The sequence below is a fragment of the Eubalaena glacialis genome, chromosome 19 (assembly GCF_028564815.1).
Source record: "Eubalaena glacialis isolate mEubGla1 chromosome 19, mEubGla1.1.hap2.+ XY, whole genome shotgun sequence".
In the NCBI taxonomy this organism is placed as follows: Eukaryota; Metazoa; Chordata; class Mammalia; order Artiodactyla; family Balaenidae; genus Eubalaena; species Eubalaena glacialis.
In genome coordinates, this window is record NC_083734.1 from 51893819 (window position 1) to 51920628 (window position 26810).

Genomic DNA, 26810 nt, shown 5'->3' on the forward strand with positions numbered 1-26810 from the left:
GTCCTTCTCTCCAGAGGCCCGAGTCACTCGGGCCTCTTCTCGCCCCTGCCAGTGGCACTCTGGCCCCAGGGGGCACACTGAGTGGGGCCTCACCTTGGTGATCCCTAGCCTGTCTGTCTGCCTGGACCTTGTGCACCGAGCAGCCCTGCTCTTGTCACGGTCCTGGATCTCAGCAGGTGGCCTGACTTTTAGAGCAGAAATGGCTTGGGAGGGGTGCTGGCTTGTCACCGGGAGCCCTGGGGAATGGGGTGGGTGGCAGCAGAGGGCGGGGGTGTATGGAGGTTGGAGGTCCGGACCCCAGCTTCTCTCTGGGAGCCAGGGAGCCCTTAGGGTCACCCTATTTGGTGCTGCCCTGGTCCACTTCCTCACTCAGGGGCCCCAGAGGTGGGTCCCTCCTAACCTGGTAGGGCCTCTGCTCAGACTCAGGAGGCCGCCAAGGGCCTGGCTGGTCATCGGCCTTTGGCTGGCTGAGTGCCCAGGTGACCTCTCAATGGCTAGGCTGCAGAGCCGAGCTCCCCCATCCCTGGCCTGGGTCTGAGCTCCCCACCCAGCCCCCAGCCACCTCGCCCCAGCCGGGCACGAACATTTAAACCCCTGTCCCCAGTTGGCTTGTGGTATTAAAAACAAATTGTGATCAGCCAGATTGTCATTTCTACCTGATAAAACATCACTTTTATTGATCTCACTCACCCAATGCCATCACTTATCTTGCTTCAGCATTTCACATAATGGCTCGTTCGTCTTGATCCAAGTGTAGTCCCGTGTGTTTAACCCTTGGGGCTCTGCAGCCTCATGTGCCCACCCCCATCCCTTGCCCAGGCCCTATTCTGGGAGGCAGGAGGTTCTGGAAGGCAAGGGCCACGCTGTCTGAGTTAAGGTGGGAAGAGGGGGTGGGTGGGGGAGGGGAGGAGGAGATGGGGCTGCTGGGGACGGACCCCTGGGGGCTCACCTAATCCTGCTGTGGTCCTTACTTGCTGTGACCCAGTAGTCACCTGCCCCCCAGCTCACCCCCACCTGCCCACATTCCTGGGCCCATTGGCGCCCCTCCCTGGTTTCTGGCCCTCAGGGCCCCCTCACCCTCCAGCCCAAACCTGTGCTCCTGCCCCCACCCCAGGCCCTTAGAGTCTTTCTCTGGTGTCAACTCCTCCCTCAGGTGCTGGACAAGCGCCTGTAACTCTGACTCTGGGGTCACAGAGGGAGTGGTCTCAATCTGATTTCGGACTCTCTGCCTAGAGCCTTCGGTGTGTCCCATTGTCCAGCAGACAGTGCAGACCCTGTCTTGCACTGAGGGCCCCTCAGGGTCTAGCCTCTGCCACAGTCCGGCTCCAGCTTCTGGCCCTCCTGGCCACCAGCTGTGTTCCTCACCTACCCTCTCCCCTGCTCTGGCCCAGGTCCTGCGTGGACTCTGCTGCAGCACGTAACCGAACGTACTGAAGATGGGTCTTCCAGGCTCACAGGGGGTCTCTGCCCCCTTCTCCCCCAACAGAGGGGCTCCGAGCCAGAAACCCTGGTCAGCAGGCATTCCTTTCTCAGACCTCTTCTGTCACTCGTCCTGGTCCCAAGGCCTCCTCTGGACCCACTCGCTCCCTCTCCCTGCCGCAGCCCTTGGTATTGGGCTTCCCTCCTGAGCAGCTGGAAACCCAACTCACCTGCACAAAGTGGGGGCTGCTGACTCATGGACTCGGAGAATCCAAGGGCTAGGTCGCCTGCCTTCAGGCACAGCTGAACCTGGGCACTCAGACTGTTTGTCCCAACTCCTTGCGGCCCAGGGCCGCTGGCTCAGGAGTCCCACTCTAACCACTCTTGCTTGCTGGGCTCGGAAGGGGCCAAGGGAAGAGCTTGTCAGGCCTCGCCTGGCCTCGGTCTCCATGCTCTGGGCGGGGCTGGTCCTTTTGCATCCCAGGGAGGGGTCTTGCCCCTCTGCTCTCTCGGAGGAAAGGGGTGTGGTCAGGGCTGGCCCGGGGCAGCCCCAGAGTGGGCCGGCAGTGTGTCTGTGCATATGTGCAAATGGCCCGCGGTGGGGGGGGGGGGGGGGGAGGTGGGGCGCTGTGGGGGAGGGGAGTGCTGGTCACACTGGTCACAGCCCCACGCCCCATGCTTATCTGCCCTGACCTGGGGTTCCCTCATCAGGGTCCCCAATCCCAGCTGAGGGGGTCCCTCCCCAGGGGGTCCTAGAGGTGGAGGAAAAACAGCACCCCCCCAAATTGGTAGGGTTCCTGGAAAGCCCTCGGGGTTGCAGCCTCACTGGCTGGGGCTCTCTGGCCAGGGGATGCATTGAGATGTACCCCCGCCCAACACCCCTCAGGCCTTGGGGGGCCAACCCGCTGTTGAACGATCAGGACTGCTGTTTATTACTCCTGCACAGCTGAAAATGTTTGTCAAATGAGTAAATTCATGCCTTCCTTGAGGAGGGCGTCTGCTGTCTGGTCTGCGCAGACCCCTCCCCTGCACTTTGGGGACCACCCTTCCTCCTGTGTCTGTGCCCTCCACTCCTCCCCTCCAGGGGCGCCCGGCCTGGCCACATGGACTGGTTCAAGCTGAACATCTCACCCACCATGGGGGAGATCTACTAAGATAAAGGACCCTCATCCTGGGGGGTTTCAAAGGCCAAGGCCACCCCAAAATCATCCTGGTTGCATGTGCCTCTCACAGGCCCAGCACCCCAAGGGGCTCTGCTCGGCTGCCGCAGCTGAGGTAGGCCTGACCCAGATGTCCCAGTCCCTCATCTGCTGAGACCCTAGCCTCTGGGGCCTCCAGGGAGTCCCCATGGGACACGCACACAGACACTGGGGTGCAGTTAGGATTCCGGACCATTGAAAACCTGCACAATAGTTCATATATTTATTCTTAAGCAAGTTATCAATAAAAAATTTAATACTAAAATGCCTTTACATAGAGTTTGCTGTTCATAAAACCTTTGTATTTTTTTTTGTTTGTTTTTAGTGTTTACATTGAAAAAAAAATTCAACCATCCTCTTAGTTTACACATTTACAAGAGTCGTGCTTTTGCCAGGTTTAACCATGGTGGGAGGGGCCGCGCTGTCCGCACGCACACGGACAGAGGGGGACGGGAAGAGAAAAGCAAAGGACAAAAATCCATGGACTAGGGAGAAGAACCAATGGGAGGGCAGGAGGGCCAAGAAAAGGCTGCCTGTTCCTTCGCTCCTGCCTCGGTGCTTGGGGTTGGAAGTAGCCTCAGGTTCTAATGTCTGTGGTTGGGCCTTCCCCACACATGCCTTGGCACTGGCCGCGTCACTCCACAGCATCTTCCCACTTCCCCGGCCGCCAGCAGGACCTCAGCCGCCTCTCCAGGACGACCACCAGGAATGAAATATTGCACTCGAGCCGAGACAAAGGGGAGAGTTGGGGTGGGAGAAGAAAGCTGGGGTGCAGGGGAACCCCTCCCTGTCCCTATACTTCCCGTGGAGCCACCAGGAGCGGCGGAGGGGTGATTTCCTGGTTGGAAAGAAAAAGGGGCCCGGGCACCCACTGACATCCCTTATTTCCCAGGTACCTGGCCTGTGTCTGTGGGTCACACAAGAGCCCGTCCTAAGGAGCAGTGGCTAACTTGGGGGGCTTTCCTGGGGCTCCCAGTGTGGCCAGGGGAGACTTAGTGTGGTGTGACATGGGAGCACGTGGCCCTCAGTGCGTATTTTCGGGGACAAGGGCTGCTGGGCCACGGGTCTGGCTTGCCCTGCTTGTCCCTCTTGGCCTCAGGAGAAGTGAAGGTGTGATGAGTTCTCCAGGGTTATGGGGGTGGTGCTGAGGGTCTGGGACACCCACACGGCACACGGTAGCCAGGGTGCTGGGCAGAGGGCTGCTCCGTGCACCCGAGGCTGGGTTGTGGGCAGGAGGAACCCTGCTCTGTGCCCCAAGCACTAGCCTGCCAGGCCAGCGGCCCTGCCAAGTGGCCGCAGAAAAGTCCCAGAAACCTCCACATGAGCTGGCGGGGGCCAGTTCCTTCCTTGCTCTGAGTGGAGGCTGGACAAGCTGGCCATTGAGACGGAAATCAGAAATAACTTGGAGCATTCAGGAAATAAAATCAAAACATCACTTTTTCTTATCGATAGTTTAAAATATTTGTTCATTTTTGCTTTGTTTTAAACAGAGGTAAGATACATATATGGCGGCTGTCACACTCTCGGGCTGGGGAGCCTGCTTCTGGCATCCCTTCTCTCCCCGAGGGACCCTCATCGTCAAACCCGCCCCCCCAGTCCTTTTTTTCCCAGGAGATGAATTAAAAAGAAATAAACTTGAGTGTGACTTCCATCTTAGACAGTCCCCCCAAGATATCAACAGGTGTAACCTAGGGTCCTGTCTGACCTCCCCTGTGCCCTCTGGCCCCCCTGCCCCCGCCCCCAGCTGCCTCTGTCGTCACAGACGCCCCAGTTGGAACTCAGCTAGGCTGAGGAAAACAGTGCATTTTCAAAGAAACCCCCCCCCCAGAACAAAGTCTCTACACACACACATACATAGACACACGCACACACTCACGCACGCATACCCTCGTTACGCGTGTGAGGAAAAAAAAATCCTTTTCGGCTTTTTTTCCATAAAACTTTCCCGCAGAAATACAATATTTACATAGAGAAATAAATAGACAACACACCTGATTTCTGCTTTCCCTGGTGGGAGACAGTCGGAGGTACTAGGGAAAATATGGCTTGGATTCTAATCTCTCGTGAACTGCCGATGTGGGAAAACAGAGAGGGCCGGTAGGTCCTAGTCGGGGCACAGCTGACCCTCCGCAGCAGACGGATGGAACTGGGTTCTGATGCCCAAAAGCTCTCTCTCTTTCCAGGGAAAATAATAAAAAAGCCTGGATCTTGCCTTGGTGGGTTTGCATATTTGCTCAGACCTGCCCCTCCGAGGTGTGGGCCAGCCTCCTGCTCGGAGGCGTGGGGCTGGGTCCTCACGTCCTCACGTCCCTGTGGCTCTGGTGCTGGGCATGGCGGGGCGGGTGGGTCACCTGCAGCCGGTCTGGGCAGGCTCAGCACAGGATGGGCACACCATCGGCCGTCACCAGGCGCCCGGTGGTGGGGTCGTAGGTGCCCGCCAGGTAGTAGAGGTCCCGCCGGTCCTGGTACTTGCGGCTCCGTGTCATCTGCTCGTACTGCTCGCGCCCCACTACCTGGCACTTGTGGGAGATGGTCTGCACGTCGTTCTCGTCCTCGTGGCAGGACTGGTACAGCGCGTTCTGCTGGGGAAGGGGGGCGAGGAGTGCTCGGCGTCAGGTCTGGCCTTGGCCAGCGCACCCCACCCGACCCGGGACCCTCAGTTCTGGATAAGCTCTTAACTGTGTGGCCAGGGTCTGCACCCGGACCCCCAGCGGGCTGGCAGAATTGGAGAAACACTTGTTTCTGCACCGTCTGCAAACATGGTTCTCAGGGAAGACTGGAGAGTGAGCTGGGGGCATTTTCTGTCTTGGGTTGACCTTGGGAGGCAGGGATCAGAGGGCCCGTGGTAGGGGACATAGGCTGCTGAGGGCAGGACCTGTTTGGTGCTACAGGCTGCTATGGGCCACAGCCCCCCACAAGGTGAAACTGTCACCCATTGCATGGGGAGCCACAAAGGCCCAGCTGGGGAGGGATCCAGGTGGCCTGGCTCTGGGGCCTGAGCCCTCAGCCGTGTTACTCCCTGTGGGGCCCACGGCACCCTTGGGCCGGGAGGCCTTGAGGTGTGGGAACCGGGAGTGAGGGATGTCCATAGATGACCACTCCCCTTCTGGCTGCTGGTGCCAGTTGCTGAGATACCCCTTCCCAGGCGCCCCAGTCTGAGCCTGCCCACACCCCCGGACCCCCTGTCCCCCCCAGGTCCCACCTTCCCGTCGCTCTGCCGCTTCCCCAGCTTGGTCTCCTCTGGGTGGTAGAACCACTTGACCTTCACCACCATGTTGCTGCCCCACGACTCCCACATGCTCTCGATGCGGCCGATGTAGGGCAGGTTGGGCCGCCCAGCCGACAGGAAGACGGCACAGTCCCCAATGCGAAGCGTCTCCTTGCCCCGGACGATGGCCTTGTAGAACAGCTTCCTGGCCTTCCCCTTCATGCCACGTCTCTGTAGGAGACAGCCAGGGGCAGAGGGTGGTGAGGACCCAGGAGCCTTGGGGACAGGCGGCGGGCAGGGGACACAGGACAGAATGACAGAGAGAGACGCAGAGAGTGTGTAGGACAGACAGATGGTGTGTCTTGTGTGTAAGTGTGCGTGGTTGGGCCCACCTACCTGTGTGGGGTTCCCCGACCACTTCCAGAGCTGCCGGGCAGGCAGGAAGGCTGAGATCTTTGGCCGGTTTTCCACGGAGGGCAGCCGCTGCCTCCGGGACAGCTCTTTGGCTTTGGAGAAGCTCAGGGCCTCCTTGCGCTTGAGCCTGGGTCTGCCACTGCTGGGGCCCGCGCCCACGCCCCCACCGGCCACCGCGGCCCTGGATAGGAAGCAGCGCTGGGCGTGCGGGTGTGGGCCAGCCCCCTTGGCGCGCAGGGCCTCGGGCTGGGCCAGGAGGGCGGGCACCGGGTGGGTGAGGCAGGTCTGCAGCAGCAGGGCTGGGTCCTCCTCGTCTGAGCTGTAGGAGGAGCCCTCGTCATCCGAGGAGCAGAGGCTGGAGGTGGACAGGGAGCCCGAGGAGGAGGAGGTGGACGAGCCCGAGGAGGAGGAGGACACGGAAAGGCGGGCGAGGAAGCGGGAGGGCACGCCGGGGGCCAGGCCAGGCCCGTCCTCCTCCTCGTCCGAGTAGGAGCTGTGGCAGTCACTGTCGCAGGGCAGCGGGTACTCGGCCTGGCCTGCGAACTTGCGCAGCGCCAGCCCCATGGGCAGTGGGTGGACAGGCGACCGCCCCTTCCTGTCCTTGCCCACGAGGGCCGGGTGCCCATAGCTGGGGCTGGGCAGGGGCCTCCCTGGCCTGGGTCCCACGTCCTTGTCACCCGCGTGCAGCACCTTGCAGTTCTTGCTCTTGGGGGAGGTCACGCCCTCATGGTCCAGCTTGACCAGGAACTCGCCGCCAGCCCGCCGCCGCCCGCTCTTCTCGGCCTCCGCCCGCTCGGCCTTCTTGGCCCGCAGCAGCTTGTGGGCACCCCCGGGCAGGCCAGGCCCGGCCCCGCCGACAAAGGGCGCGTAGGAGCTGGCCAGGCTGCTGAAGGAGTCGGCGCGGAAGCCGTTGCCAAACACGGGAGCAGCCACGCTGTGGACGGGGAACAGCGCCTCGCGGGCCCGCAGCTTCTTGGTGCTGCCGTTGAGCTGGAAGAGGTTCTGCAGCACGCCCGGCCCCTTGCCACCTGCTGCGGCCGTGGCCACCGCCTTCCGCTTGGTCTGCGCCACCGCTGACCAGCTCAGCAGCGGGCTGCCCCGGCGGCCCAGGAAGTGGTCTGAGGCCCCCGCGGAGGGCTTGGTACCGGAGGCCAGGAGCTCCGCTTTGCCTGGGGAGAGTCCAGGGAGAGTCAGAGGAACTACCTGCCCGCCCCTTCTGGCCCCCCACTCCCGAGGGTGCCTCCCCACCGGAGGTCCCCGCAGTCCCACGAGTACCAGCTTTGTCTTTGCCTACGGATTTCTTCCCGGGGGTCTTTGAGGCTTCAGGGCCATCATGTGCCTTGGGAGACAGGCTGGGAGCGGTGGCCTCACCAGGCGGGGGTGCCTCGCAGGAAGATTTCTTGGTCCTTCGGCAGCTGCTGGACACCAGCAGGGCTGGTGAGGGCTCTGTGCCTGCAGAGTGGACCAGTGGCCTCAGCGCTGTGCTGTCAGGGTGACCGCCTCCCCTTGCTCCCTCCTTGGGAGACTGTCTGGACCCAGGGGAGGCCCAGCCCAACTCCAGCCATAGGGGCTGACCCAGAAAGGTAAGGACCCCACGCTGGAGGGCCCTGGGGCTCACACTGGATCTTGAAGTCCGGAGGCAGCAGCCTGATGTTGGAGACGGCGATGTGGCCAGTGTCCCCATCGTCAAACTCCACCACCACGGAGTCCAGGTCCTCTTCCTCATCACTGGAGGCGCCTGGAGACAGGGCCCACCTGAGCACGGGGCCCTCTGCTCGGGGCCCACGGGGTTCTCCCTGGTGGCCGGGTGGCCGGGACGGGAGGATGACAGGATGGGCTCCAGAACGCCTGACAGATGATGCTGGGATATTCTGCTCCCTGATCACATTTGACCTTGGAGCTGCCATGGCAGCTGGGAGCAGCCTGCCTCCCCTCCACCTCCCGGAGTGCGGCCGGAGAGGCAATATTACCGCCATCCATCACCCGCATCCCAGGGCACACTCACAGGGACGCGGGGCCCCAACCTCTCCCTACGCACACGCGCATGTGTGCAAACACATGCCTGGTTGAGGCCTGCCCGCCCACCTGCCCCCGCACCTGTCAGACCGCAGGGTCCCCACATCCTGTGCCTGGGGGTGGGGGGCAGAAGGATTTACCCTAGGAAAGCTGGTGCCCAGGTGACCAGTTTATAACCCTCAGGTCTGGGGCTCTGGGGCTCCTTCTCTGCTAGGCCTTCTGGACAGCCAGAGGCTCCACCCTGTCCTCACCCCAGGTCCCCCCTCGCCTTTTCCTGGCGACCAGGGAGCTGATGCTATCGTCTGCTCTGTCTGACCAGCTCCGGCTTGGGAAGCAGGGCTGGCGGGAGGCCCTCCTTGAGAGACAGGGTCCCCTCCCTGGCACTCGGGTGGGGGCTCGGAGGGGCCTCTCATCTGCAGCTTCGCCTAAGGGGAGGGGCTGATGGGCCTCCCTGGGGGTCCTTGGGCGGGGCTCACCTCGCACTACGCTGCCTGGGTACAGGCAGCGGGACTTCTGGCTCCAGTAGGCACAGACCCTCGTGCCGGGCGGGAGGTACCTGCTGGACTGTGGCCGGACATCAAGAACCTGCGGGACCAGTTGGGGTGGCGGCCGTGAGTGGGCAGGGCTGGCCAAGGGGTGCCCGGGAGGGGCTGGGTGCAGCCAGGCCCACCTCCCTGGGGTGGTGAGCCGAGCGGGGGCTGTCCCCTCACCGCCTCCTGCAGCAGCTGCTCCAGTGAGTAGATCCTCTGCCGGTTGCCTCTCTCACCCTCGATGACGATGCTGTAGCTGAGGGGCACGGGTAGGGGAGCATGAGACAGGCCTGAGCATCCACCACCTCCCGCTCAGGCCTCAGCCCACATCCCTCCCTGCGCACGCCCGGGCCTTACATGTCGGGGGGCTGCAGGGTCCTGACGCTGCCCGCGTATAGCAGACTGTCCTCTTTGGGGATGAGCACGGGCAGCCCGTCCTGTAGGTCCTCCTTGTGGATGGTGCATGAGCGTGCTGGGGAGATGGGGGTGTCAGCACCTGGCCCCCACCCGCCCACTGCTGGCCCCAGACGCTCAGCATCCCCTCCCGGCCGCTCACCCAAGGCGGCGCTCTGCTCAGCGCTCAGGGGGCCACTGGCCTCCTCCTCCTCCTCCTCCTCTGAGAGACTGCTGCTGTCTTCAAACTCAAAGTCATCCTCCACTGCAAAGCTCTCCAGCAGCCGGCTCACCGCCCGGCCCTTGCCCTGGGGGGTCAGAAGTGTCAGCTCTCTTGGGAGGGGCAGGAGGGGTCAGGGCTGGCTGGGCCCCAAGGTCTGGGTGGGGATGCTACCTGTTTGCCGACAGCCTTGGTTTTCACCTTGCCCGCTTTCCTGCCCCTCCCCAGGATGGCCTTGGCGTTGCGGGGCGACAGGGCGATGGACAGGGCCCCGTTCTTCCGCTGTCGGAGGGGAGGGGCTGAGGTGAGGGTGGCCCCAGCCTTCCTGCCCCTAGCCTGACCGTGGTGTGACTCAGGCTGACCCTGAGTGTGACCCTGAATATGAGTCCCAGAGTGTGACTTGGTGTAGCAAGTAGAGAAAAAGAGTGGAGTAAATGTCCCCGAAGGCCTTTCACATCTGGCACCCACCCTGCTGGGCCCAGGACCCTGGGGTGCCCACTGGCCCTCACCCGCAGCCCTGGCTGGAGCACCGTGCTCTTGCGCGTGGCTCTCTTGAGGCGCTCACTGGCCAGCCTGCTGCCCTCCTCGTGGCAGGTGAAGGCCCGGGTGGGGCTGCAGAGGGCTTCCCTGCCGGGTGTGGCCCCCGGCTCTGCCCGCAGGCTGCCCTTGGCCTTGCCCTTGGCTTTCTTCTTGCCGGGCCCACCTGGGGGCCTGCGCCCCGGGGCCTGCTCCAGCTTGCTGCCCACCTTGGCCTTCACCGTCCTCCTCTTGACCTTGACCTCACTCTCGGGGCTGGACAGGCGGCAGGCCCCTGGGGAGGGAGGGAGGGAGGCCGTCGCAGGAGCCCCAGCTGCCTGCTGGGGCCCTCATGGGCCAGGCCTGCCCCAGCCCGCCCTCACCCCCTGGGTACCTAGCAAGCCCTGCCTCTCCTTCTTCTTCTTGGCCTTCTGGTTGGCCTCCATCTTGACCACGGAGGAGGGCGAGGGCCCCAGCACGGCCATGCGGGCCCCGGCGTGCAGTGCCAGCCCGGGCTCCTTGGCGGGTGCCTCTGTTTCCAACAGACCCTCGCAGTTTTCACTGTCCGAGCCGCTGCCTGGGGAGAGGCGGGTGGTCCAGGTGATTTGGCATCTGAGCAGTGCCATTTTGGGATGGGGTCGGGGGAGCGGATCATTCGCATGTACGGATGGGTTGGGGGCTGAGTGGAGCCCGTCATTGTCATCCCGGGGCTGCTTCGAGGGCAGGCACCTGGGCCAGGTGTCCAGGTGAGGGTGTTTGGACCAGAAAGGAGAAGGGGCTGCCTCTCTGACCTCCCTTTTTCTGCCTCAGTTTTCCTTTCTTATGCACTGGGCAGTGGAGCACCCACCTTGCAGGGCTGGGGATCCCCTTCCCCAGGGCAGCCCCTTCCCCTCCCTCGTCCCCCTGCCAGATGCCCTCCTGTTTCCTGCTTCCTCTTCCCTCCCTTTGTTCTTTCTCAGGCGGGACCTGCGGGAGGGGGCAGGGGCTGGCAGGGAGGAAGCATCTATTTTTCCAGGCTCCTGTTTCTGGACATGTGCGTTTGCTGGGGGCCAGATAACCCCTCCAGGTCACCCGGCCGGACACTGCAGGAAGGCGGGCTGGAGCAGGCAGAAGGGCTATTTTTAGCCCCTCTTTCCAGGATGCATCCAGCAGCCTCTTTTCTCCCTGTGGCCCCCCGTGAGGGGGTGGGGCACGGAGAACCCATCCTGGGCCAGTGAGAGGTTCTCCCTGTGTCCGGCATACGCAGTGAGCCCTGACCAGGCTCTGATGGCTGTCCCAGCTCCCGCCCACCCACTCCCGCAGCCCCCAGTGGCTGCGGAGGTCCTCGCTGCGCTGCTCAGACCGACAACTTGCCTGCCTCGTGTGTTGCGGCCGCTGCTGGCTGGGCTGCGAACTTGGGTGTCTCCCTGCCAGCAACGCCACCATCCGGCTGTGGGTGCCGGGCTGCCCCAGACACCTTGGCGCTCTTGGCTCGTGACAGCTTCTTCCGGATGCGACCCCCTGGGGTGGCCTCCTTCCGCCGGAAGGGGCTGAGGCTGGTGGGCAGCCCCTTGCTCTTGACCTTCGGCTTCAGCTGGGCCACCTTGTGGGCCACTGCAGATGCCAGGTCGCCCTGACCGCTGCTCTTCTTGCACCGAACCTTCTCCTGTAAACGGGCAGGTGGAGGCTGCAGTCACCGGGTCCCCCACCCTGAGCCACGGCCCTGCGACCTTCGGCCTCCCCTCTGCCAGTACTGGGCTTGAAAGGTGGCACTTCGCTGGCCCTGCCCTCCAAAATGCCTGAGAGGGCGTCTGGCCCCGGGGCACAGGGCCTGCCCACTGGAGCCTAAACTTGTGCCTGTCTTGTCCCCCATTTCACAGCCTCCCTGGATGGCCCAGCCTACTCAGCTTGGCAGAGGGAGGCCAAGGGGCCAAGTGTTTGTTGTGTCCTAGAGAGAGGGACCAGCCTCCTGCTCTGGGAGGGACAGGCAAAGTGACAACAGACTCAAATCCACCTCTCACCTGTCCCTCCCAGGACCCTAGAATAGGTGAGGGGTGGGAGGCACTCACTGCACTGAGAAGGAATGGGGTGCTGGCACCCCTGGGGGAGCCTGTCCCAAGGGAGGGGCAGTGCCCTTGGTCCACCCACTACACCAGGTATGCACCTGACATGGTGGACATCGTGGGCCCTCCCTCCCGAAAAGTCTTCCTGTGACCTATGATAACTGTGTGTTCCTTTCCTCCCGCTGGAGTGAGCAGAGGGAGGGGAGGTGTCACGGAGCATAACCGGCCCCTGGTCACACCTGCAGCTTCAGAGGCCCGCCTCTGTGTGAGGCACATGAAGCTCGCTGGGCCTTGTCTGCTCATCTGAGCAGTGGGGCCCCAGCTGGATGGTGGCACGGGGCAGGGCGGGGTGGCAGTGTTTGGCCTGGGGCTGGTCTACCGCCTGCCTCCTGTCCTGTCCACCTGACATCCTGCACCCGGGCTTGAGGGTGAGGCTGCTGTGGGACTCACCGCAGATGCAGGTTGCAGGCCCACGTAGGCGCCCTTCTCCAGCCGGCCTCGCTTCTTCGAGGGCTCATCATCGCCGCCCCGCAGCTCGGTGCACAGCAGGCTCAGGCTGGACCGCACTGCCCTGGGAACACGGGGGGCGCAGGTCACACCTGGGCGCCTGGGCCTTGTCCCTGAGACAGTCCCTGTGGCGGCAGCCAGGGCGCCGCGGTGGGTCGTGTGGTGCAGCTGTATGTCTGGGAGACCCACTTGCCCCTGTAAGGGCCCTGCGTCTTTCCTGGCCAAGGCTATGCCCCTGGGCCAGTCTTCTCTAAGCACACAGAGCTGCTGGGAGGCCAGAGGGGCCAAGCCAGTGCTGAGCCCCCTGGGCACCCGCTACCTAGCTAGCCCCCTCTGCCCACTGGGGAGGGGCAGCCCAGTGCTCAGGGGCCAGGGGTCTGTGGCCAGCTGGGCCACTATGTGACCTGTGCTGTGGCCTCAGTCTATCTACCTGGAAAATGGGGATGCTTTAAATTGTGCCTCTCCGCAAGGCTGGGGTGGGATCATGCTGGTCTTTGCACTCACTAAGGTCACTTAGTGAGTGCAAAGGCCAGTAGCTACCGCAGTTAGGAACAAAGAGGGCATCAGCAGAGGCCCCTGAGAAAGGCATCCACCCCAAGCATCTTTGCCACTGCCAGGAAGAGGATGTGGGGGGCAGCGGCCAGAGAAACTCGTGCCCAGGCTCTGCCTCCTAGCCCTCAGAGCTTTGTCCTCTGCCCTCAATTCTCCGTCTCAAAGGAGGAACTCTGCATCCCCCCCACCCAGCTCCCAGATGGGGCCCTGGAAGCTGCTGACTCTGAGCCTGTTTCCCTGTGTCCCACAGGTGTGAGGCTGGGAGCTTGGCTGCCTGTCCTTTGCCAGACAGGGGCTGGGGGCTGGGCCTCTCACCTACTCCCTCCCTTACCCACATAGCATTAATGAAAATGAGTCACAGATGGAGGCTGAGGGCCCTGGCCTGGCCCTGGCCTTGTGCGGCCAGACGTCAACTTTCACCTTCCTGCCCAGAGAGGCCAGGCAGGAAGCCGGCCCGGAACCATGCTTGGCCCCCGGGCCTCGGCCCTCCCACTTCCTGCCTGGGCCCAACTGTCAGCAGCTACTGAAGGGCAGGGGCCCCACAGAGGGATGGAGAGTGGGTAGGAGCCTGAGATGGGGAGAGGGTGGGAGGGAACCCCGATCCTTAGGAAGGGAGGGCCCTGGCCTTGGTTTCCTTTCCCGTCCAGCCAGGGCCTGTTTTCTCAGGTCAGTGGAGAAAGTGGCCACAATACAAGCACCAGGATGGGGCTTCCAGGGTCAGGCAGGGGCTTGGCGCCAGGCGGGCTCGAGCAAAGCATGGGGCAGCCTCGCCAGGGGCTCCCCAACAGGGCCCCCTGCCAGGCCCTGGTCTTAGCCAGCAGCCCCTACAGTTCTGGCTGGTCCTCAAAGGGAGGCCCTTGGAGCCCCCGCGGGGTGACACCTGGGCAGGGCGGAGGGACAGCCTGGGGAGGCCCCACAGCCATATGGTGCATCCCCTCCCCGCCCACAGCAGCCTACGCGAACTCCCCTCCCTGTAACCTTCTCCGCGTTTGCTAATGTTTTGTGACATAAAGCCCTGAGATTAATTTTTTGCCTCTGTCTTAATTGAAGGAACCATTTAGTGCCGATTTAACTATTATTACCAAATCATCAGGATTGATGCAGTGCGCACACGCCGAGCCAATCGTGCTTGGAGGAGCTCGAGGATTTATGCAAATGGGCCTGCCGGGAGAGGCAATTTGTAGCCGAGAAGGACAATTATACCAGGCCCGGGAGTGCGCCAATGACTGCGCCGGGCGGGTAATGGATAATAACCGCGCGCCGGCAGCCGTGCGCAGCACCGCAGCGTGACCAACGACTCTATACGGTGCAGATAAAGAGGCTTTTACGCAATGCCGCCTCGCACTCGTGGGGCCGGGTGGGGGCTGGGGCCTGGCAGGAGGGATGCCACGGCCCCGGCCACGGCCAGGTGCGTGGAGCTGGTGTGGCCACGCCCCAGGCCCAGGGGGAGGGGCTTGTCTGCTACGGGCTCAGTGCCCCAGACGCTCCCCACCGCGGCTGGCCCGGGGTTCTGGGTCTTCAGGAGAAGCTGTGAGGGAGGCCCAGCGGCCACAGAAGCCAGAGAGGAGCCCAGCCCCCACTGCCCGGGCCTCAAGGGCACCTGGGCCAGCCCAGCGCCACTGAGTAACCTTCGGCCCCAGGCACCCCACGGGGCCCATGCATGCAAGACTCACTTGACTTTCTTGCCTTCGCTGGGTCGCAGGGCAGGCAGCAAGCTGGAGTATTTGCGCTTCCGCGGCCGGCCGGGCCCTCTCCTGGCAGGGCTCCGCGAGCTCTCGTCTCTCCTGGGAGCCACAGGAGGGGTGGTCAGAGGCTGACGCCCGTCCTGGCTCCCTGACAGGGGTCCAGGAGAGGGCAATGCCCTTGGGGGCTGTGGCGGGGGGCGGGGGGCGGGGGGCGGGCCCTCCCAAGATTTGGCCTGGGGAGCCTGGTCCCCAAACAGAGGGCAAGGCTGAGCCAGCGTCCCCACTGCCCCCACCATCCCTGCTTCCCAGTTTCAGCCATCCTGCACACTCCAGTCAGGTGGGCTCCCCCCACTGCTATGGCAACTTTAGGGGTTCCCTCCGCCCTCCCACACCCCAATCCTGCCCCGGCCTCCCAGCCCCCTCTCGGACACCACTATTCTCACCCTTTGCCCCCCTATCATGAAGACTGGCCTCTGCCTTGCACCAGTCTCTGTTGGGTGGTTCTTCCACCCCCCCCACTCTCCCTTGGTTTCTCTGCTGAGTGAACGCCTCAACCTTCCACCACCTCTGGGGACCCTCCCAGGCCCCCACTTCTGGCCCAACTCAGCCCAGCACACACGGGTTGACCTCTGCCCACAAGGCGGTGGCCCTGGGCTGGGCCCACATCTGCCCCAGTGCCTGAACTGGGGGTGTCTCCCCAAGCCACGCTCCAGCCCTCCCCACCCCACTGCCAGCCTGGGCCATACTCATGGTCATGCCTGCGCTGCAGCCGGGCCAGCTCCCGCTGCTTCTCCTTGTAGCGCCTCTGCAACTCCGCCAGCTGCACGCGCATCTCTACCTCCTGCGTGTCCAGCCGGTCGATGGCAGCCTTCAGTGGGCATACCTAGTGGGCAGGGGCACAGGGACCTGTGAGCCCCGCTAGGGGACCAAGATGGGGTGAGTAGGTGGCCAGCCTGGGCACTCGAGGCCTCCCCCAGGTCATGGCACTGGGCAATGGGGGCGACCAGGGCCCCCCACTCACAGGCTTGGTCTTGGGGGTCCAGGTGTCCTTGCGCTGCAGGATCTGCATACGGGGGGTGAGCGTGGGAGCCCTGCAGGAGTCGGCAGTGGGGGGCTGGGCCAAGGAGGCGGGGCTGTCCAGGCCAGCAGCCTCTACCAGGGACCAGGCTGAGGCCAGCGTGGCCAGGCGCTGCAGGTTGAAGGCCAGCACATCCTCCTCCTCTGCGGGGGACATGAGGGTCAGTGTGTGTGCAAGAGGCTCTTGATGTCAGCCTGCATCTCAGCACAGCCCAGACTACTCCCTCCTACCCCGTGTACCCACCCCCCACCCCCAGACGCCCGGAGGCAGCCGGACTCCCTGAGACATGCAGAGTGAGGCGGCCTGGAACAATGAGATGGGCACCTAGCACTCGCCTCCGTTCTGGGTGGGAGAGATGTCACCCTTGGTTACCGTGGGCCAGGCCAGTTGGGATGGCACAAGTCCTCAGGACAATGCCCAAACCATTTAGGCACGTGGCTTGTTACGCTCTTAACAGAAACTGCCTTGCATTTTTGCCCTCTTCCAGATCCATGAAAACCCGGAGTGTCATAGCCCTAGGGGGTGGGGAGGGATGGCCCAGTGCAGGGTCAGAGCCGAGCCAGTGGAGGGCAGTGTCCATTCAGGGGACAGGCCTGGAGTGGAGACTTGGGACTGAGTGCAACCACGGGGAGAGGGTGGTGGCAGAAATGGGGGTTGGGCATGCACAGGTGGGCTGGTGGGCTGATCATACGAGGAGTTACAGCTGGGGAAGGAACCAGCCAGCATGAGCCCTGTGGGGTCAGACAGGGTGCCTAGAGCTGGAGGTGTCAGTGGGCAGTCGTGATTTCTAGAACACACAGCCAGCTCTGCCCTCTGAGAAGGCCTGAGAGCAGCAACACCCCAGTAGCAACGAGCACACCTAGCACCCTGAACTTGGCTTCTAAAATTCTCTGAGGAAAGGAACTGGGCTCCTTGGAGAAATGGCTGATTCCAGGGACTGGGAGGTTCGGGGTGAGCTGGGAACACAGGAAGTTCTCAGAGGATGATCCAGCTGAAGGGGCCAAATCTGAGACAATTCAATCACCAAAATTAAATAGTGACAGTGACAAATTATAACGGATTGAAGCGAATAAAAATCCACAAGTCACACTGATATAGATAAATGAATCCAATGTTTGAAGAGGAAGGGGATATCACACCATTTCAAAGTCCCTCCCCATGAAATACTTAGTAACTACAAAAGGGGAAGTGCCCAGCCATAGCCTTGATGGAGTCATCAGGGTGACCCACCCTCAGTAATGGGACAAAGCACAGGTGGACACCGGAAGTTCAACCCTCTGTACACAGTGCTGGGTCAAGGCCAGAGGTGGGTTGCTGGGTCAAAGGTGCCCTGGGAAGGTGGGGGAGGCGCTGAGGGGGCTTTCTCCTCCCACCTCCAGCTGCGGCAGGGATATCTGCAAGCCCCATTTCAGCTAAAAGTTCCACAGGGTCTCCTCGTCTCTTGGGGTCACTGTGACTGCTAGGAAGCCCCTCTGTTCCTCCCTGAAGCCCCCACCCCCGCCCCCACTCTTCAGGCTAAGCCTGCTGAGACGGCAAAGTCCTGCAGGGTGAGCTCTGCGGAGGGATGGTGGGCTCGGGGAGATGGCACGGGTGGCGGTGCTGCTGGGCTCTTCTCTGGCCTCCAAACAACAGCCTGCCTTGCTCTCTGGTTCAGGGAGTTGTGCAGCAGACAATAACAGCCCCACCCCCAAGCCTCCGGGGTCTGTAATCCCTGTCCCGGGAGAGATGTAGGGCTGGGCTGTCCAGGCAGATTGAGGGCTCCACAGGCACAGAAGAGGGCCAAGGCTTGGACTTCCCCCAACCAGCCAGGCTGGCAGAGCTGTAGGGGCCAGGAGAAGGTGGGAGGAGGGGTGCAGGTCAGCAGGGCAGTTCAAAAGCTGGGTCTGGGATCTTGACTCACCTAAACCAGGTGGGTCACTCAGGAACAAGGGGCAGCCATACTCCGGAAGGGACAGGGCCTGGCCTTCCCAAAATTCCAGGGTGGATGGGAAGCCCAGTGGGCACCATGCCCCCCAGTGGGCACCATGCCCCCCAGTGGCCCCTCCAAATGCAGAGTGGGGCATTTTGGGTGTCTTGGGGATGGGCCCTTGCAGGCAGGCCCCACCATCCACACCAGCCAAGTGAATGGCCAGAGAAGTGTCCGACTCACTCCCATCCCAGGGCTCCATCTGGGGCCTGAGTCCCTGCCCCCTGCGATGGAGGTCCGCAGGCTGGACAGCCTGCCCACTGAGCTCCCTGGACTTGAGCCCAGGTGGGGGATAAGCCAGGGTCCTGCGGCCAAGTCCTACTGGTGGGGGGTGTGAGGGCTCTGGACGCCCACATCAGTGAGGGTGGGGCTGGCCCCAGCCTGGGAGCAAAGAGCCTGGGGCCCGAACACCAGCTCCACTCGGCCCCGCTATGGGAGTTGGGGGCCACGTCACCTTTCAGAACCTGGTTACCTCCTCACCCCCACTTCTCAGGGGCCCCCACCTGGCCTTTCACCAGCTCTGCCTGGCCTGGGAGGTACTTCAGGGGGTCTCCTCTGGGAGGAGGGGGCAGGAGGCCCCCATGTCCCTCTGGATCTTTACCTCTCCCTCTCCCCTCTGTACCCTGGCCTATTCCCGAGATGGTCTTCTCCCGCCTTCTCCCTCTGTGAGTCCTGCCTTTTGCTCAGAAAATGAGCTGATTTCCTAAGTAATCTCAGGCAAAGCAGTCACTGAGCTTGTAGGGAACGGCTCTAAAGCTGAGAGGCTGCGCAGACGGGCCAATTAACTGGGACAGAGGGAGGGTGGGGGCCTGGGAGCAGCAGGAGGGGAGGGTGAAGGCCTGAGGGCTCCAAGAGGGGAGGGCGGGGGTCTTGGGAGAAACAGGAGGGGAGAGGGGGGTTTGAAGGTTCCAGAAGGTAAGGGTGGGGTGGAGATCCAGCAGTGGCAGCAGGGCCTGGCCTGGGCTGGCAGCTGCAATACCCACAATGGGACACACGTGGTCTACACGTGAGCATCCATTCAATGAATGGGCACGGGTCCAGTAGGCATTCACATGCACAGACTGGTGGCCACACGCATGGTGCCCGGCACCCGCTCAGTGCACCCTCACGCCAGCCACACTCACACGGTGGCTCTGGGCAGCAAGGCCCTGACTGGGGCAGCCCCGCCTCACGCTACAGCTCCAAGCGAGGCCCTCCCAGAGTTCCTGACAGGCAAGGGCTCCCCGGCTTGCTCTCCTCAGCACAGTGGTGGCCCCTCTGGTCAGACAAGAGAGGAGTGACACAGAGACCTTCAGGGAAATTAACTTTACAAGAACCTTCCCATATCTCCACGCAGCACAAGAGGTGCTGGCGGCTGGCAGTGGGCAGTGGAGAGCTTCACGCGGTGGGAAAACGAGTGGGCCAGCTGAGGACTTCGTTGGGTTCTTTCCATAAGTATCAACGGGGCACAAAGCCTGGCTGGGGGTGCTCCCCCCACCCCCCGAGGGGTTTCAGCAGGGAGGGCCTGGGAGGGGTCCCTGTGGGGGACCTAAGTGCTAGAGAGGCCTAAGCAAACGCCTGGCCCTTGGGCTCTGGTCCGAGTCAGGGCGGCACCAGCCCTGGGCTGGCACCCTGGGGCCCTTGGGTGGGGTGCAGGGAGGCCAGGAGCATCTTGTCACACAGGTCAGCCCCAAGGCCTAGTGAGGCTGAGGGGGACGTGGGGGGTGCCACCTCCCCGGGGCCTGGGAGGCAAGGGCTGCCACATCCTGAGCTGGGCCGCATGCAGGCTAGGTTCGGAAGCTGCAGAACCCAAGGAGGTGAAAGCTTATAGCAAGAGCGCCATCTTTCCTACCCGCTTCCTGGCTGAGCGCCCGTAGTTTAGTGACCTGACCGCCCCCCACCCCCACCCCTGTGGGCCTTGGCATCCTTGTGTGTAAACTGGAGACACCCTCAAGCCCCTTCAGGGCATCGTGAATATCCACAGCCACCTTTCTGACACCATCCTCAGGGTGCAGTCCTGGCCCTGAGGCCCTACCCCATGGCTCATCCTGCAGGTGTGGGCACACCTGCCTGGTTTCCTGACAAGGGGCCACATTGTGGGGACAACGGAGCAGGGCTGAAGGCCACTGTCTGGCCGGCTGACCCTGAGCCTATGCCCAAGGGTCCAGCTCCTGGGGCTCCGGGGGGATGGGGCTTACCTTGCAGGTCTGGCTCAGTCCTCTGCTGCTGGATTTCCAGGTCGGCCAGCTCGCTGAGCAGGGCAATGCCATGAATCCCTGAGCTACGGGGCAGGGGAGCTGTGCTGGGTGGCCCAGGGACAGTGGGGGGCTGAGGGTCCAGTGGGCTGACAGCGGGCAGATCCCCCAGGTTGATGGTGGCTGCCACCAGGGCGTCCAGACCCGGCAGCTCCCTGGGCGGCTGGCTGTTGTCGGGAGTCAACCCCCAGTCCTCCTCCTCCTCCTCCTCCTCCAGCTCGGCCTCCTTGAACTTGGCCGCCTCCTCTGCCTCTGCTTCTGCAGGGGGCTGCTGCTTGCCCGGCTTGGCCTGATCCAGGGCACCCAGGCTCCCTGCTTGCTGCTCCACGGCCTGGGGGCTGGCCCCCAACGAGGGCCCCTGCTCTCCCTCCTCCCGCCCCTCCTCTGTGGTCCTCTCCTCTTGGGCCCCTCCCTGAGTAGAATCAGCCTGGCCAGTGGCCTCAGGGCCCCCTCCCTCGAGGAGGGCCCCGCACCGCAGTTCTCGCAGCCCCTCCAGTGGGCTGGGGTCCGCTGCCTTCCCCGGGGGTCCCCGCTCGGCAGGGTGGGGGTGTGCGGCAAGGTCCTGGGTGGCCTCCCTGGCCCCTGAGGGCAGCCCAGGCTGCTCCAGGTTCTGGGGGCTGTGTGGGCCCAGCTCCCTGGGTGGGAACGTCCTGGCCAGCTCAGGCTGGGCCCCCGGCAGGGCGGTTTGCATAGTTTCGGGGTCCGAGAGGTCAGATGAGTGCACAATGCGGGGCAGGGAGAAGCCCGAGCCGGCCGCAGGGCACGTGTATCCGGGAGGCAGGTCTGCAAAAGAGGGCGTTGTCAGGAGAGAGCAGCTGGGAGTGAGGGTGACCTCAGACACCTCAGACCCACACCTGGCGGGGAGGGTCCCCAGCCAACCCTCTGCCTGTGAAATGTGTGAGGCAGGAACGGGGGACGTGGTATGTTGAGGGGGGCAGCAAGGGAGCACCGGGTGCAAAAGGGGAAGCCCCCAGGCCCTCCTCCTTGGCCAGGACAGCTGTGCGTTCCCCAGCTCCTGCCACTGCCTCGGGGGGGGGGGGGGTCCATGGGGGTCCCTGGCGGCCATCTCTGGTATGTGTGGTGTGGCTAACCAGAAAAGGGGGATTTTAAAACAAGATACTTGAATCAGGGCTTTCCCTGAACCAGAACGAGCTGGCAGCCTGTCGGAGGCATTATGCCCCATTAACTACAATAAAAGAAAAAAAAAAGGAAAAAAACTCTAAAAAAAAAACCCAACAACCTCGGATGGCTTCAGCCTCCTTCTTGTGGAACTAGGACGAATTTTATGTTCGCCACACGGGCTTCCAGTGTACACTCTCAGCCTAATTCAGACAGAATCAAATAGCTGTGGAGGAGCTGGGGGGCGGAGGGTGGGAGGGCGGCTGCAGAGGCTGAGGCCGGGCCTGGACCCTCCACCGCAGGCTGCCTCTCCTTGCCTTGGGCCCAAGTGGTGGCATTTCGGGCCCTGACAGTGAGACGAGCTCCCTTGCCCAGCTTCGTGGCTGCTGCCCTGTGGTCCTGCCACCGTCCCCGGCAGGCCAGGCGCTTCCTTATCCGCAAGGCTCCAGTGCCAGCCGGCTGGGCCTGACCTTCATCCTGCCCCATCTACCAGGGGCGGGGGCCCTGAGTGCCTCCCCTATGGGTCCCCCAGAAGGACTGTGGAGAAGAAGGAAGAGAAAGAGCAGGGGGACAGGCGACCTTGCCCCAGGTGCTATCGGGGGGACTGGGTCGGTGAGGGCACCCCTGAAGGTGCCAAGCCAGGCAGCCCTGCCCCCCATTCAGCTCTGCCCACCAGACAGGTGACAGGCCTGAGTGGAGGGGGGCAGGCCGAGGCCAGCCCAGTGCCGCCCGCTCTCACCTGGTTCCAACGTGTTGAGGTCGGCTCCGGGCCGCTGGCCCTCCCCACTCTTCTCCTCGGCGCGGGGCAGCTTGGAGCCTGGCCCGGGGCTGCCGGTGGGGCAGACGGATAAAGTGCACGGGGCGCCGGGATGCGGCGGTGGTGTAGGGCAGCTGGCGGGGGGCTTCGGGGCGGGAGAGTGGCAGCAGGGTGACAGCTTGGCAGGGCCTGTGGTGGCGGGTGAGGGGGTGCCCTTGGCCGTGGGGGTTAAGGCAACCGGCTTGTGGGTGGGCTTCCAGGACTTCTCCTGCACGGGCTCCTCTAGCTCCAGCTGGTGGTCCTCCGGCTTCTGCTGTTGGGTTGGGGCAGAGGCTCAGCCCGGCTGGGCCCCCTGCTCAGGGCATCACATCAGTGTGGGGCAGGGGTGGGGGGAGTGTGCCGTGGGGACTCCCGGGCCAGGCCAGGTGGCAGCAGAGAGGCAGCCAGCAGTGCCCTGGGTCCCAGCTGGGCGTGGCCGAGGGGGCAGGTACCTGGAATTGGGTGGCCCGCTGCAGCTCCAGAGCCTGAGTGGCCCGCTGCTGCTGCTGCTGCTGCTGCAGGGCGTAGAGCTCCTGCTGCCGTAGGAACTGGGACCGCGAGTAGACGGGGAGCTGGCCTGGGTGCTGCATGTGGGAGGCAGGGCCCCGGCCCCCGTACATGGGGGGCCACAGTGAAGCCTGGTCCATGACATCAGCTGTGGGCCGGGCCAAAGGGGTCGTCAGCCCCGGCGGGGACAGGGCGCTGTGCTGCATCCCAGCCACCGAGCTGGCCTCTGCCAGCCCTCACCTCCCACTCGACCGCCTCGCACCTGCCTCCCGGGCTCTGGCCAGGTGCCTGCCTCCCTGTCCCTTCCCCAACCCCCATGGGGGGGCTGCTCCCTTCCTCAGACCCACTTCTGACACCCGCACATGCAAACAGCCTGGCCCGGGAGGCCCTTACCAAGCGCATGGGGGGCGGCGTGGGGCGTGGGCTCAGAAGGCAGGATGACGAGCTGTGTGGGGGCGTCCTGGGAGAGGGGGAAGACGGGGGGCATGGAGCCGGGCACGGACGCAGGGAAGCCGGGGGGCAGGTTCTGGTGCAGGGCAGGGTGCCCGAGGCCTGGGGAGACAGGGCACTGAGGTCAGGCAGTGCGGGGCAGGAAGCAGGGCTCCAGGCTGAGGGCTGTCAGCCCCAGGCCAGCAATGACCACCACGCCCGGCCAGGACTCTTGTCCTGCCCCATGCACCCCTACCTGCCCTCAGAGCACTGACCGTAGGAATGTCCCCCCATCCACAGGGAGGGGCTGCGGGTGCGGGGCAGCCAGGGGGGGTGGGCAGGGTGGGGATGGGGGGCCGGGTCCCCGCCCAGCTGGCTGCTCTGCAGGGAGGAGCCCCCGGCGATCATGAGATGGGGGGCCAGGTCTCCAGGGCAGCCGCTTGACGGGTGGATCCGGGCGAACTCCACGAGGTCCTTGCTGTCCCTGTACGTCACGGGGGATGGGTGGGGGCTCAGCACAGCTGCCACCCCTGGCCCAGCTCCTCCACCTCACCCCTCGGGGTCACGCTCAGCGCCAGTATCTGTCCCAGCAGCAGTCCCCCAGCAGAGGGGGAGTTAGCAGAGGAGGGAGGGGGAGTTAGCAGAACTCCCTCCAACAGGGACAGAAATCCCAGCAAAGCCTGGGGTGGGTGCACAGCTGTGCCCGAGACAGGCCACAAAACCTGACACAGCGGCCACTTAATCCCACACGGCACTATCGGGTGAGCCCAGAGGCGCGGCCCGGACCCCACCCCGAAGGCTGCAGCCCGGTTCTTACTGCAGCAGCAGCTCACGGCCGGCGAGCCCCAGGCGGTCCTCACACAGGCGCACCCTTTCCTCCTCGGCCTCCAGGTCCAGCGCGTGGGTGGAGCGGGGCCCACTGCCAGCTGCACAGGTTAGAGATGGTAGAAAGGGGTGAGGGTTGGGGCGGCCGGGAGCCAGCAGCTAAAGCAAGCAGGAACCCTACTTCGAGCCGGGGGGCTGACGAACTAAGAGAGGGTCTCCTGCCCCATGGGCCTCACAGGGAAGGGGCAGGGCAGGGCAGCCCTGGGAGGGCCTGGAGACATGGGGAGGTGATGGGCACAAAGGCCCAGGGCCCAGCCCTGGGAGCCTCAGGTGCGTGGATGAGGGCAGGTCAGCAACACGGCCCCACGCCTCCCTCTCTGTGGAGGGGCCATACCTTTGAAGGCGGGGGCTGCCCGGCCCTGCCGCCCTGTGTTGGCACTGTAGGCTGACTCCGCCCGGCTCACCGTGTCCTTCTGCCGGGCCAAGGCCACCGCAATGCCCACAGGCGGCTGCCGCACCTCCCCATCGCCATGCGGAGCGTCGTGCTCTCGGCTTCGGGCACAGTCGGGCCTTTCCACGTCGCCGGGGGCCTGGCCCGTGCCCTTGGAGGCTGGGAACTTCCCGTCCTGCTGGGCACAGCTGGCCTTCAGGCCCCCCAGGCCCACAAAGGGCACCTTCTGGCCAACGACCAGTGCTTGGTTGCTGTACTTGAGCAGGTTCTTCATGGCCGAGACCTCGTCAGGCGGGGCAGGCAGGTCCTGAGGCAGGAGGGCGGCCTGCTGCAGGGTGCCGCCAAAGGGGTCCAGGTAGGCGCCAGCCTTGCACTCCTCGCTAATGGCCACGGCGGCCCCCTGGCCCGACTGGACACTCCACGGGGGCGGGGGTGGCCCGCCGTAGCCCAGAGATGCCAGCTCCAGAGACTTGCGCTTGGCCTCGGCCCCGCTGCTCCCCGGCTCTACCTCGGGGGCCACCGAGTGCTGCTGATGCCGGATGCGAGCCACCTTCTGGGCCCCGGGGGCACCCACAGGGGTCTCCTTGCTGGCAGTCTTGTCTAAAGTGCAGCAGGCCTGGGTGCCTTTCCCGCCCAATGGGTCCTGGTGACTTGGCCGGGCACAGTCCTGTGAGGGGGCGGGTAACTCAAAGTAGCCGCTTTTGTCCAGACCTGCTTTGGGGAGCCCCGGGAAGGGGGCCTCAGGGCCTGCGCTGTCCAGGTACTCCAGGCCCTTCAGCCGGGGGTTGAGGGCTGCCTCGAAGCTCCCGGGCCGCCGCTCGCCCTTGCCCTCGGCCTTCAGGTGGGCATAGGAGACCCCATAAAGCGCAGCATGGTCAGGCGCTGCAGCCCCATCCAGGTGCCGGTCCTTGCCCTCACCCGCCACGGCACAGGCCTCGGCCACCTGGAAGGGGCGGCTCTTGTCGGCCAGGTGTCCCACGGAAGGCACGAAGGTGGGTCCGCTGGCCTTCGGGTCCCGGGGGACTTTGTCCTGCAGGGGGCAGAGCCCGTCCGGGCCCCCATGCAGCTGCAGGCAGGGGAAGGAGCCGGTGGCCGTGCTGAGGGGTGGGGGCGGCCCGGTGGGCAGGCCAGATGGCACTGTGTAGGGCACGGCGTGGTGCAGCATCTGCCTCCGCTCCAGGCACTCGCCGAAGGCTGGCCCAGGCTCCACGGGGCCGGCTGCCTCCTTGGTGCAGCGTCCAGAGGCCGGCACGCCCACACCCGGCCGCCCCAGCACGCCCCCCGCGCAGCTGGCCAGCGCGGACCTGCCCAGCTCACCGTCGAGCACCTTGGTGTTGAGAAGGCAGGAGGCCAGGTGTTTGGGGCGGCCCTCGCAGGCACCCCGGGCCACGCCACCCTCCTTGCAGTGCGAGTCCCCCGGTACGGGCAGCACCAGCTTGTGCCGCCCCCTGACGACGTCCTCCTCCACCGCCAGCCGCTCCTTGCCCTCGGCCGCCTTGCCGGCTTTCTCTTTGCCCATGAGGAAGCGGTCGAACTCCTTGGCGCCCTTCTGCAGGTGGCCGGCCTCGCCCCGGTCGCGGCTGCAGGAGCCGATCGGGTGGCCGGGGGCGGCCCGGGCCACGCTGGGGAAGTTGTGGTTGGCGGGCAGGAGCGTGGGCTGGGGCGGCAGGTTGCGCAGGTAGAAGTTATCTGTGTGCCGAGAGAGCTGAGGTCACCGGGAAGCCTGGGGCAGGGGCTGGAGGGCTCAGTGCCCCCAAGACACTGTGCCAGGTGCCTCCCCACTGCCAGCTGACACTGACCCACTGGTACTTTCTGAGGAAGGTTTATAATTGTAAAATACACGTGATATAAACATCACCACTTTAACCATTTTTAAGTGTGCCGTTCAGTGGTAATTAGTACACTTGTGTGATGCAGCCTTCACCACTGTCCATCTCCAGAATTCTTCATCGTCCCAATCTGAAGCTCTGTCCCCATTAAACACTGACTCCCCATGCCCCAGAGGTTTTGACTTATGTTCAGCCCCTAGGAGATGGGAGCTGCAAAGAGCCCAGCCCCTGTGCCCAGCTGTACCCGTGGAGATTAGTGAAGGGAAGGCAGGAGAGGGCAGCAGTGTGCCCTGACCAGAGCCAGGGGGTGAGGTCTGGGGCCACGGGCATCTCCCCCAACCCCACACGATGCTGGGGGAGTGTAAACTGGTTGAGTCTTTACAAACAGCCGTCAGAACCTTAAAAGCTACGGAGGCTGTGGGCTCATAGTTGGGGAATGGCTAAGTGGACAGCATGTGGTGTGATGTGGTCACTACACAGCTCAGGATGCCCAGCCACGTGGAGACTTGCCTGAGAGACGCCCCTGCAAGCAGGACCGTGCGCTGTGGACAGCAAAGTGGACAGCATTTAGTAGCCCCCTGTAAGCGCTAAGACCCCCAGGAGGAAGTGAGGCCCAGGGCAGATATGTGTCTGAGAATGGGCCGGGTGTGAAGGACCCGGCCCACCTACCTCCTGAATACCCTGGGAGGCCCCCAGCCAGGCTGGGGGGCTAGGATGATCATTTAAAGAAAGGAAAATGGTCCCAGATGGCCGTCCCCACCTAGTCCACTATGGGCTCTCAATGCCTCTGCAGCTCTGGGCCCATCCAGCTTGGGTGGGTGGTAGGTGTACCCCCAGCTCCCTGCGCTGGGCCATGGCTTGCTGTCCAGCCTGGG

At 63.9% G+C, this 26810-nt stretch overlaps 1 protein-coding gene across 5 annotated transcripts in view; it reads right to left on the reverse strand.

Annotated features, from left to right (window-relative positions):
- Nucleotides 1-4392: 4392 nt before the first annotated feature.
- Nucleotides 4393-26810, reverse strand: part of BAHCC1 (BAH domain and coiled-coil containing 1) — a 55218-nt gene continuing 32800 nt past the window's right edge. The window contains exons 4-27 of one of the 5 annotated variants that reach the window (XM_061177156.1): nucleotides 24050-25795; nucleotides 23648-23756; nucleotides 23106-23314; nucleotides 22795-22953; nucleotides 22347-22549; nucleotides 21838-22165; nucleotides 19923-20762; nucleotides 15723-15922; nucleotides 15448-15584; nucleotides 14690-14800; nucleotides 12408-12528; nucleotides 11265-11560; nucleotides 10310-10488; nucleotides 9909-10210; nucleotides 9574-9681; nucleotides 9343-9487; nucleotides 9144-9258; nucleotides 8967-9042; nucleotides 8733-8841; nucleotides 7859-7978; nucleotides 7516-7692; nucleotides 6223-7409; nucleotides 5821-6057; nucleotides 4393-5200 (exon numbers count right to left, since the gene is read on the reverse strand). In XM_061177156.1, coding sequence (XP_061033139.1) covers nucleotides 4991-5200; nucleotides 5821-6057; nucleotides 6223-7409; nucleotides 7516-7692; nucleotides 7859-7978; nucleotides 8733-8841; nucleotides 8967-9042; nucleotides 9144-9258; nucleotides 9343-9487; nucleotides 9574-9681; nucleotides 9909-10210; nucleotides 10310-10488; nucleotides 11265-11560; nucleotides 12408-12528; nucleotides 14690-14800; nucleotides 15448-15584; nucleotides 15723-15922; nucleotides 19923-20762; nucleotides 21838-22165; nucleotides 22347-22549; nucleotides 22795-22953; nucleotides 23106-23314; nucleotides 23648-23756; nucleotides 24050-25795 — 7424 coding nt within the window. In that variant the 3' untranslated portion in view covers nucleotides 4393-4990. Of the gene's footprint in view, nucleotides 5201-5820; nucleotides 6058-6222; nucleotides 7410-7515; nucleotides 7693-7858; nucleotides 7979-8732; nucleotides 8842-8966; nucleotides 9043-9143; nucleotides 9259-9342; nucleotides 9488-9573; nucleotides 9682-9908; nucleotides 10211-10309; nucleotides 10489-11264; nucleotides 11561-12407; nucleotides 12529-14689; nucleotides 14801-15447; nucleotides 15585-15722; nucleotides 15923-19922; nucleotides 20763-21837; nucleotides 22169-22346; nucleotides 22550-22794; nucleotides 22954-23105; nucleotides 23315-23647; nucleotides 23757-24049; nucleotides 25796-26810 lie in introns of all 5 variants that reach the window. The other 4 variants (XM_061177157.1, XM_061177158.1, XM_061177155.1 and 1 more) reach the window with 4 other exon arrangements.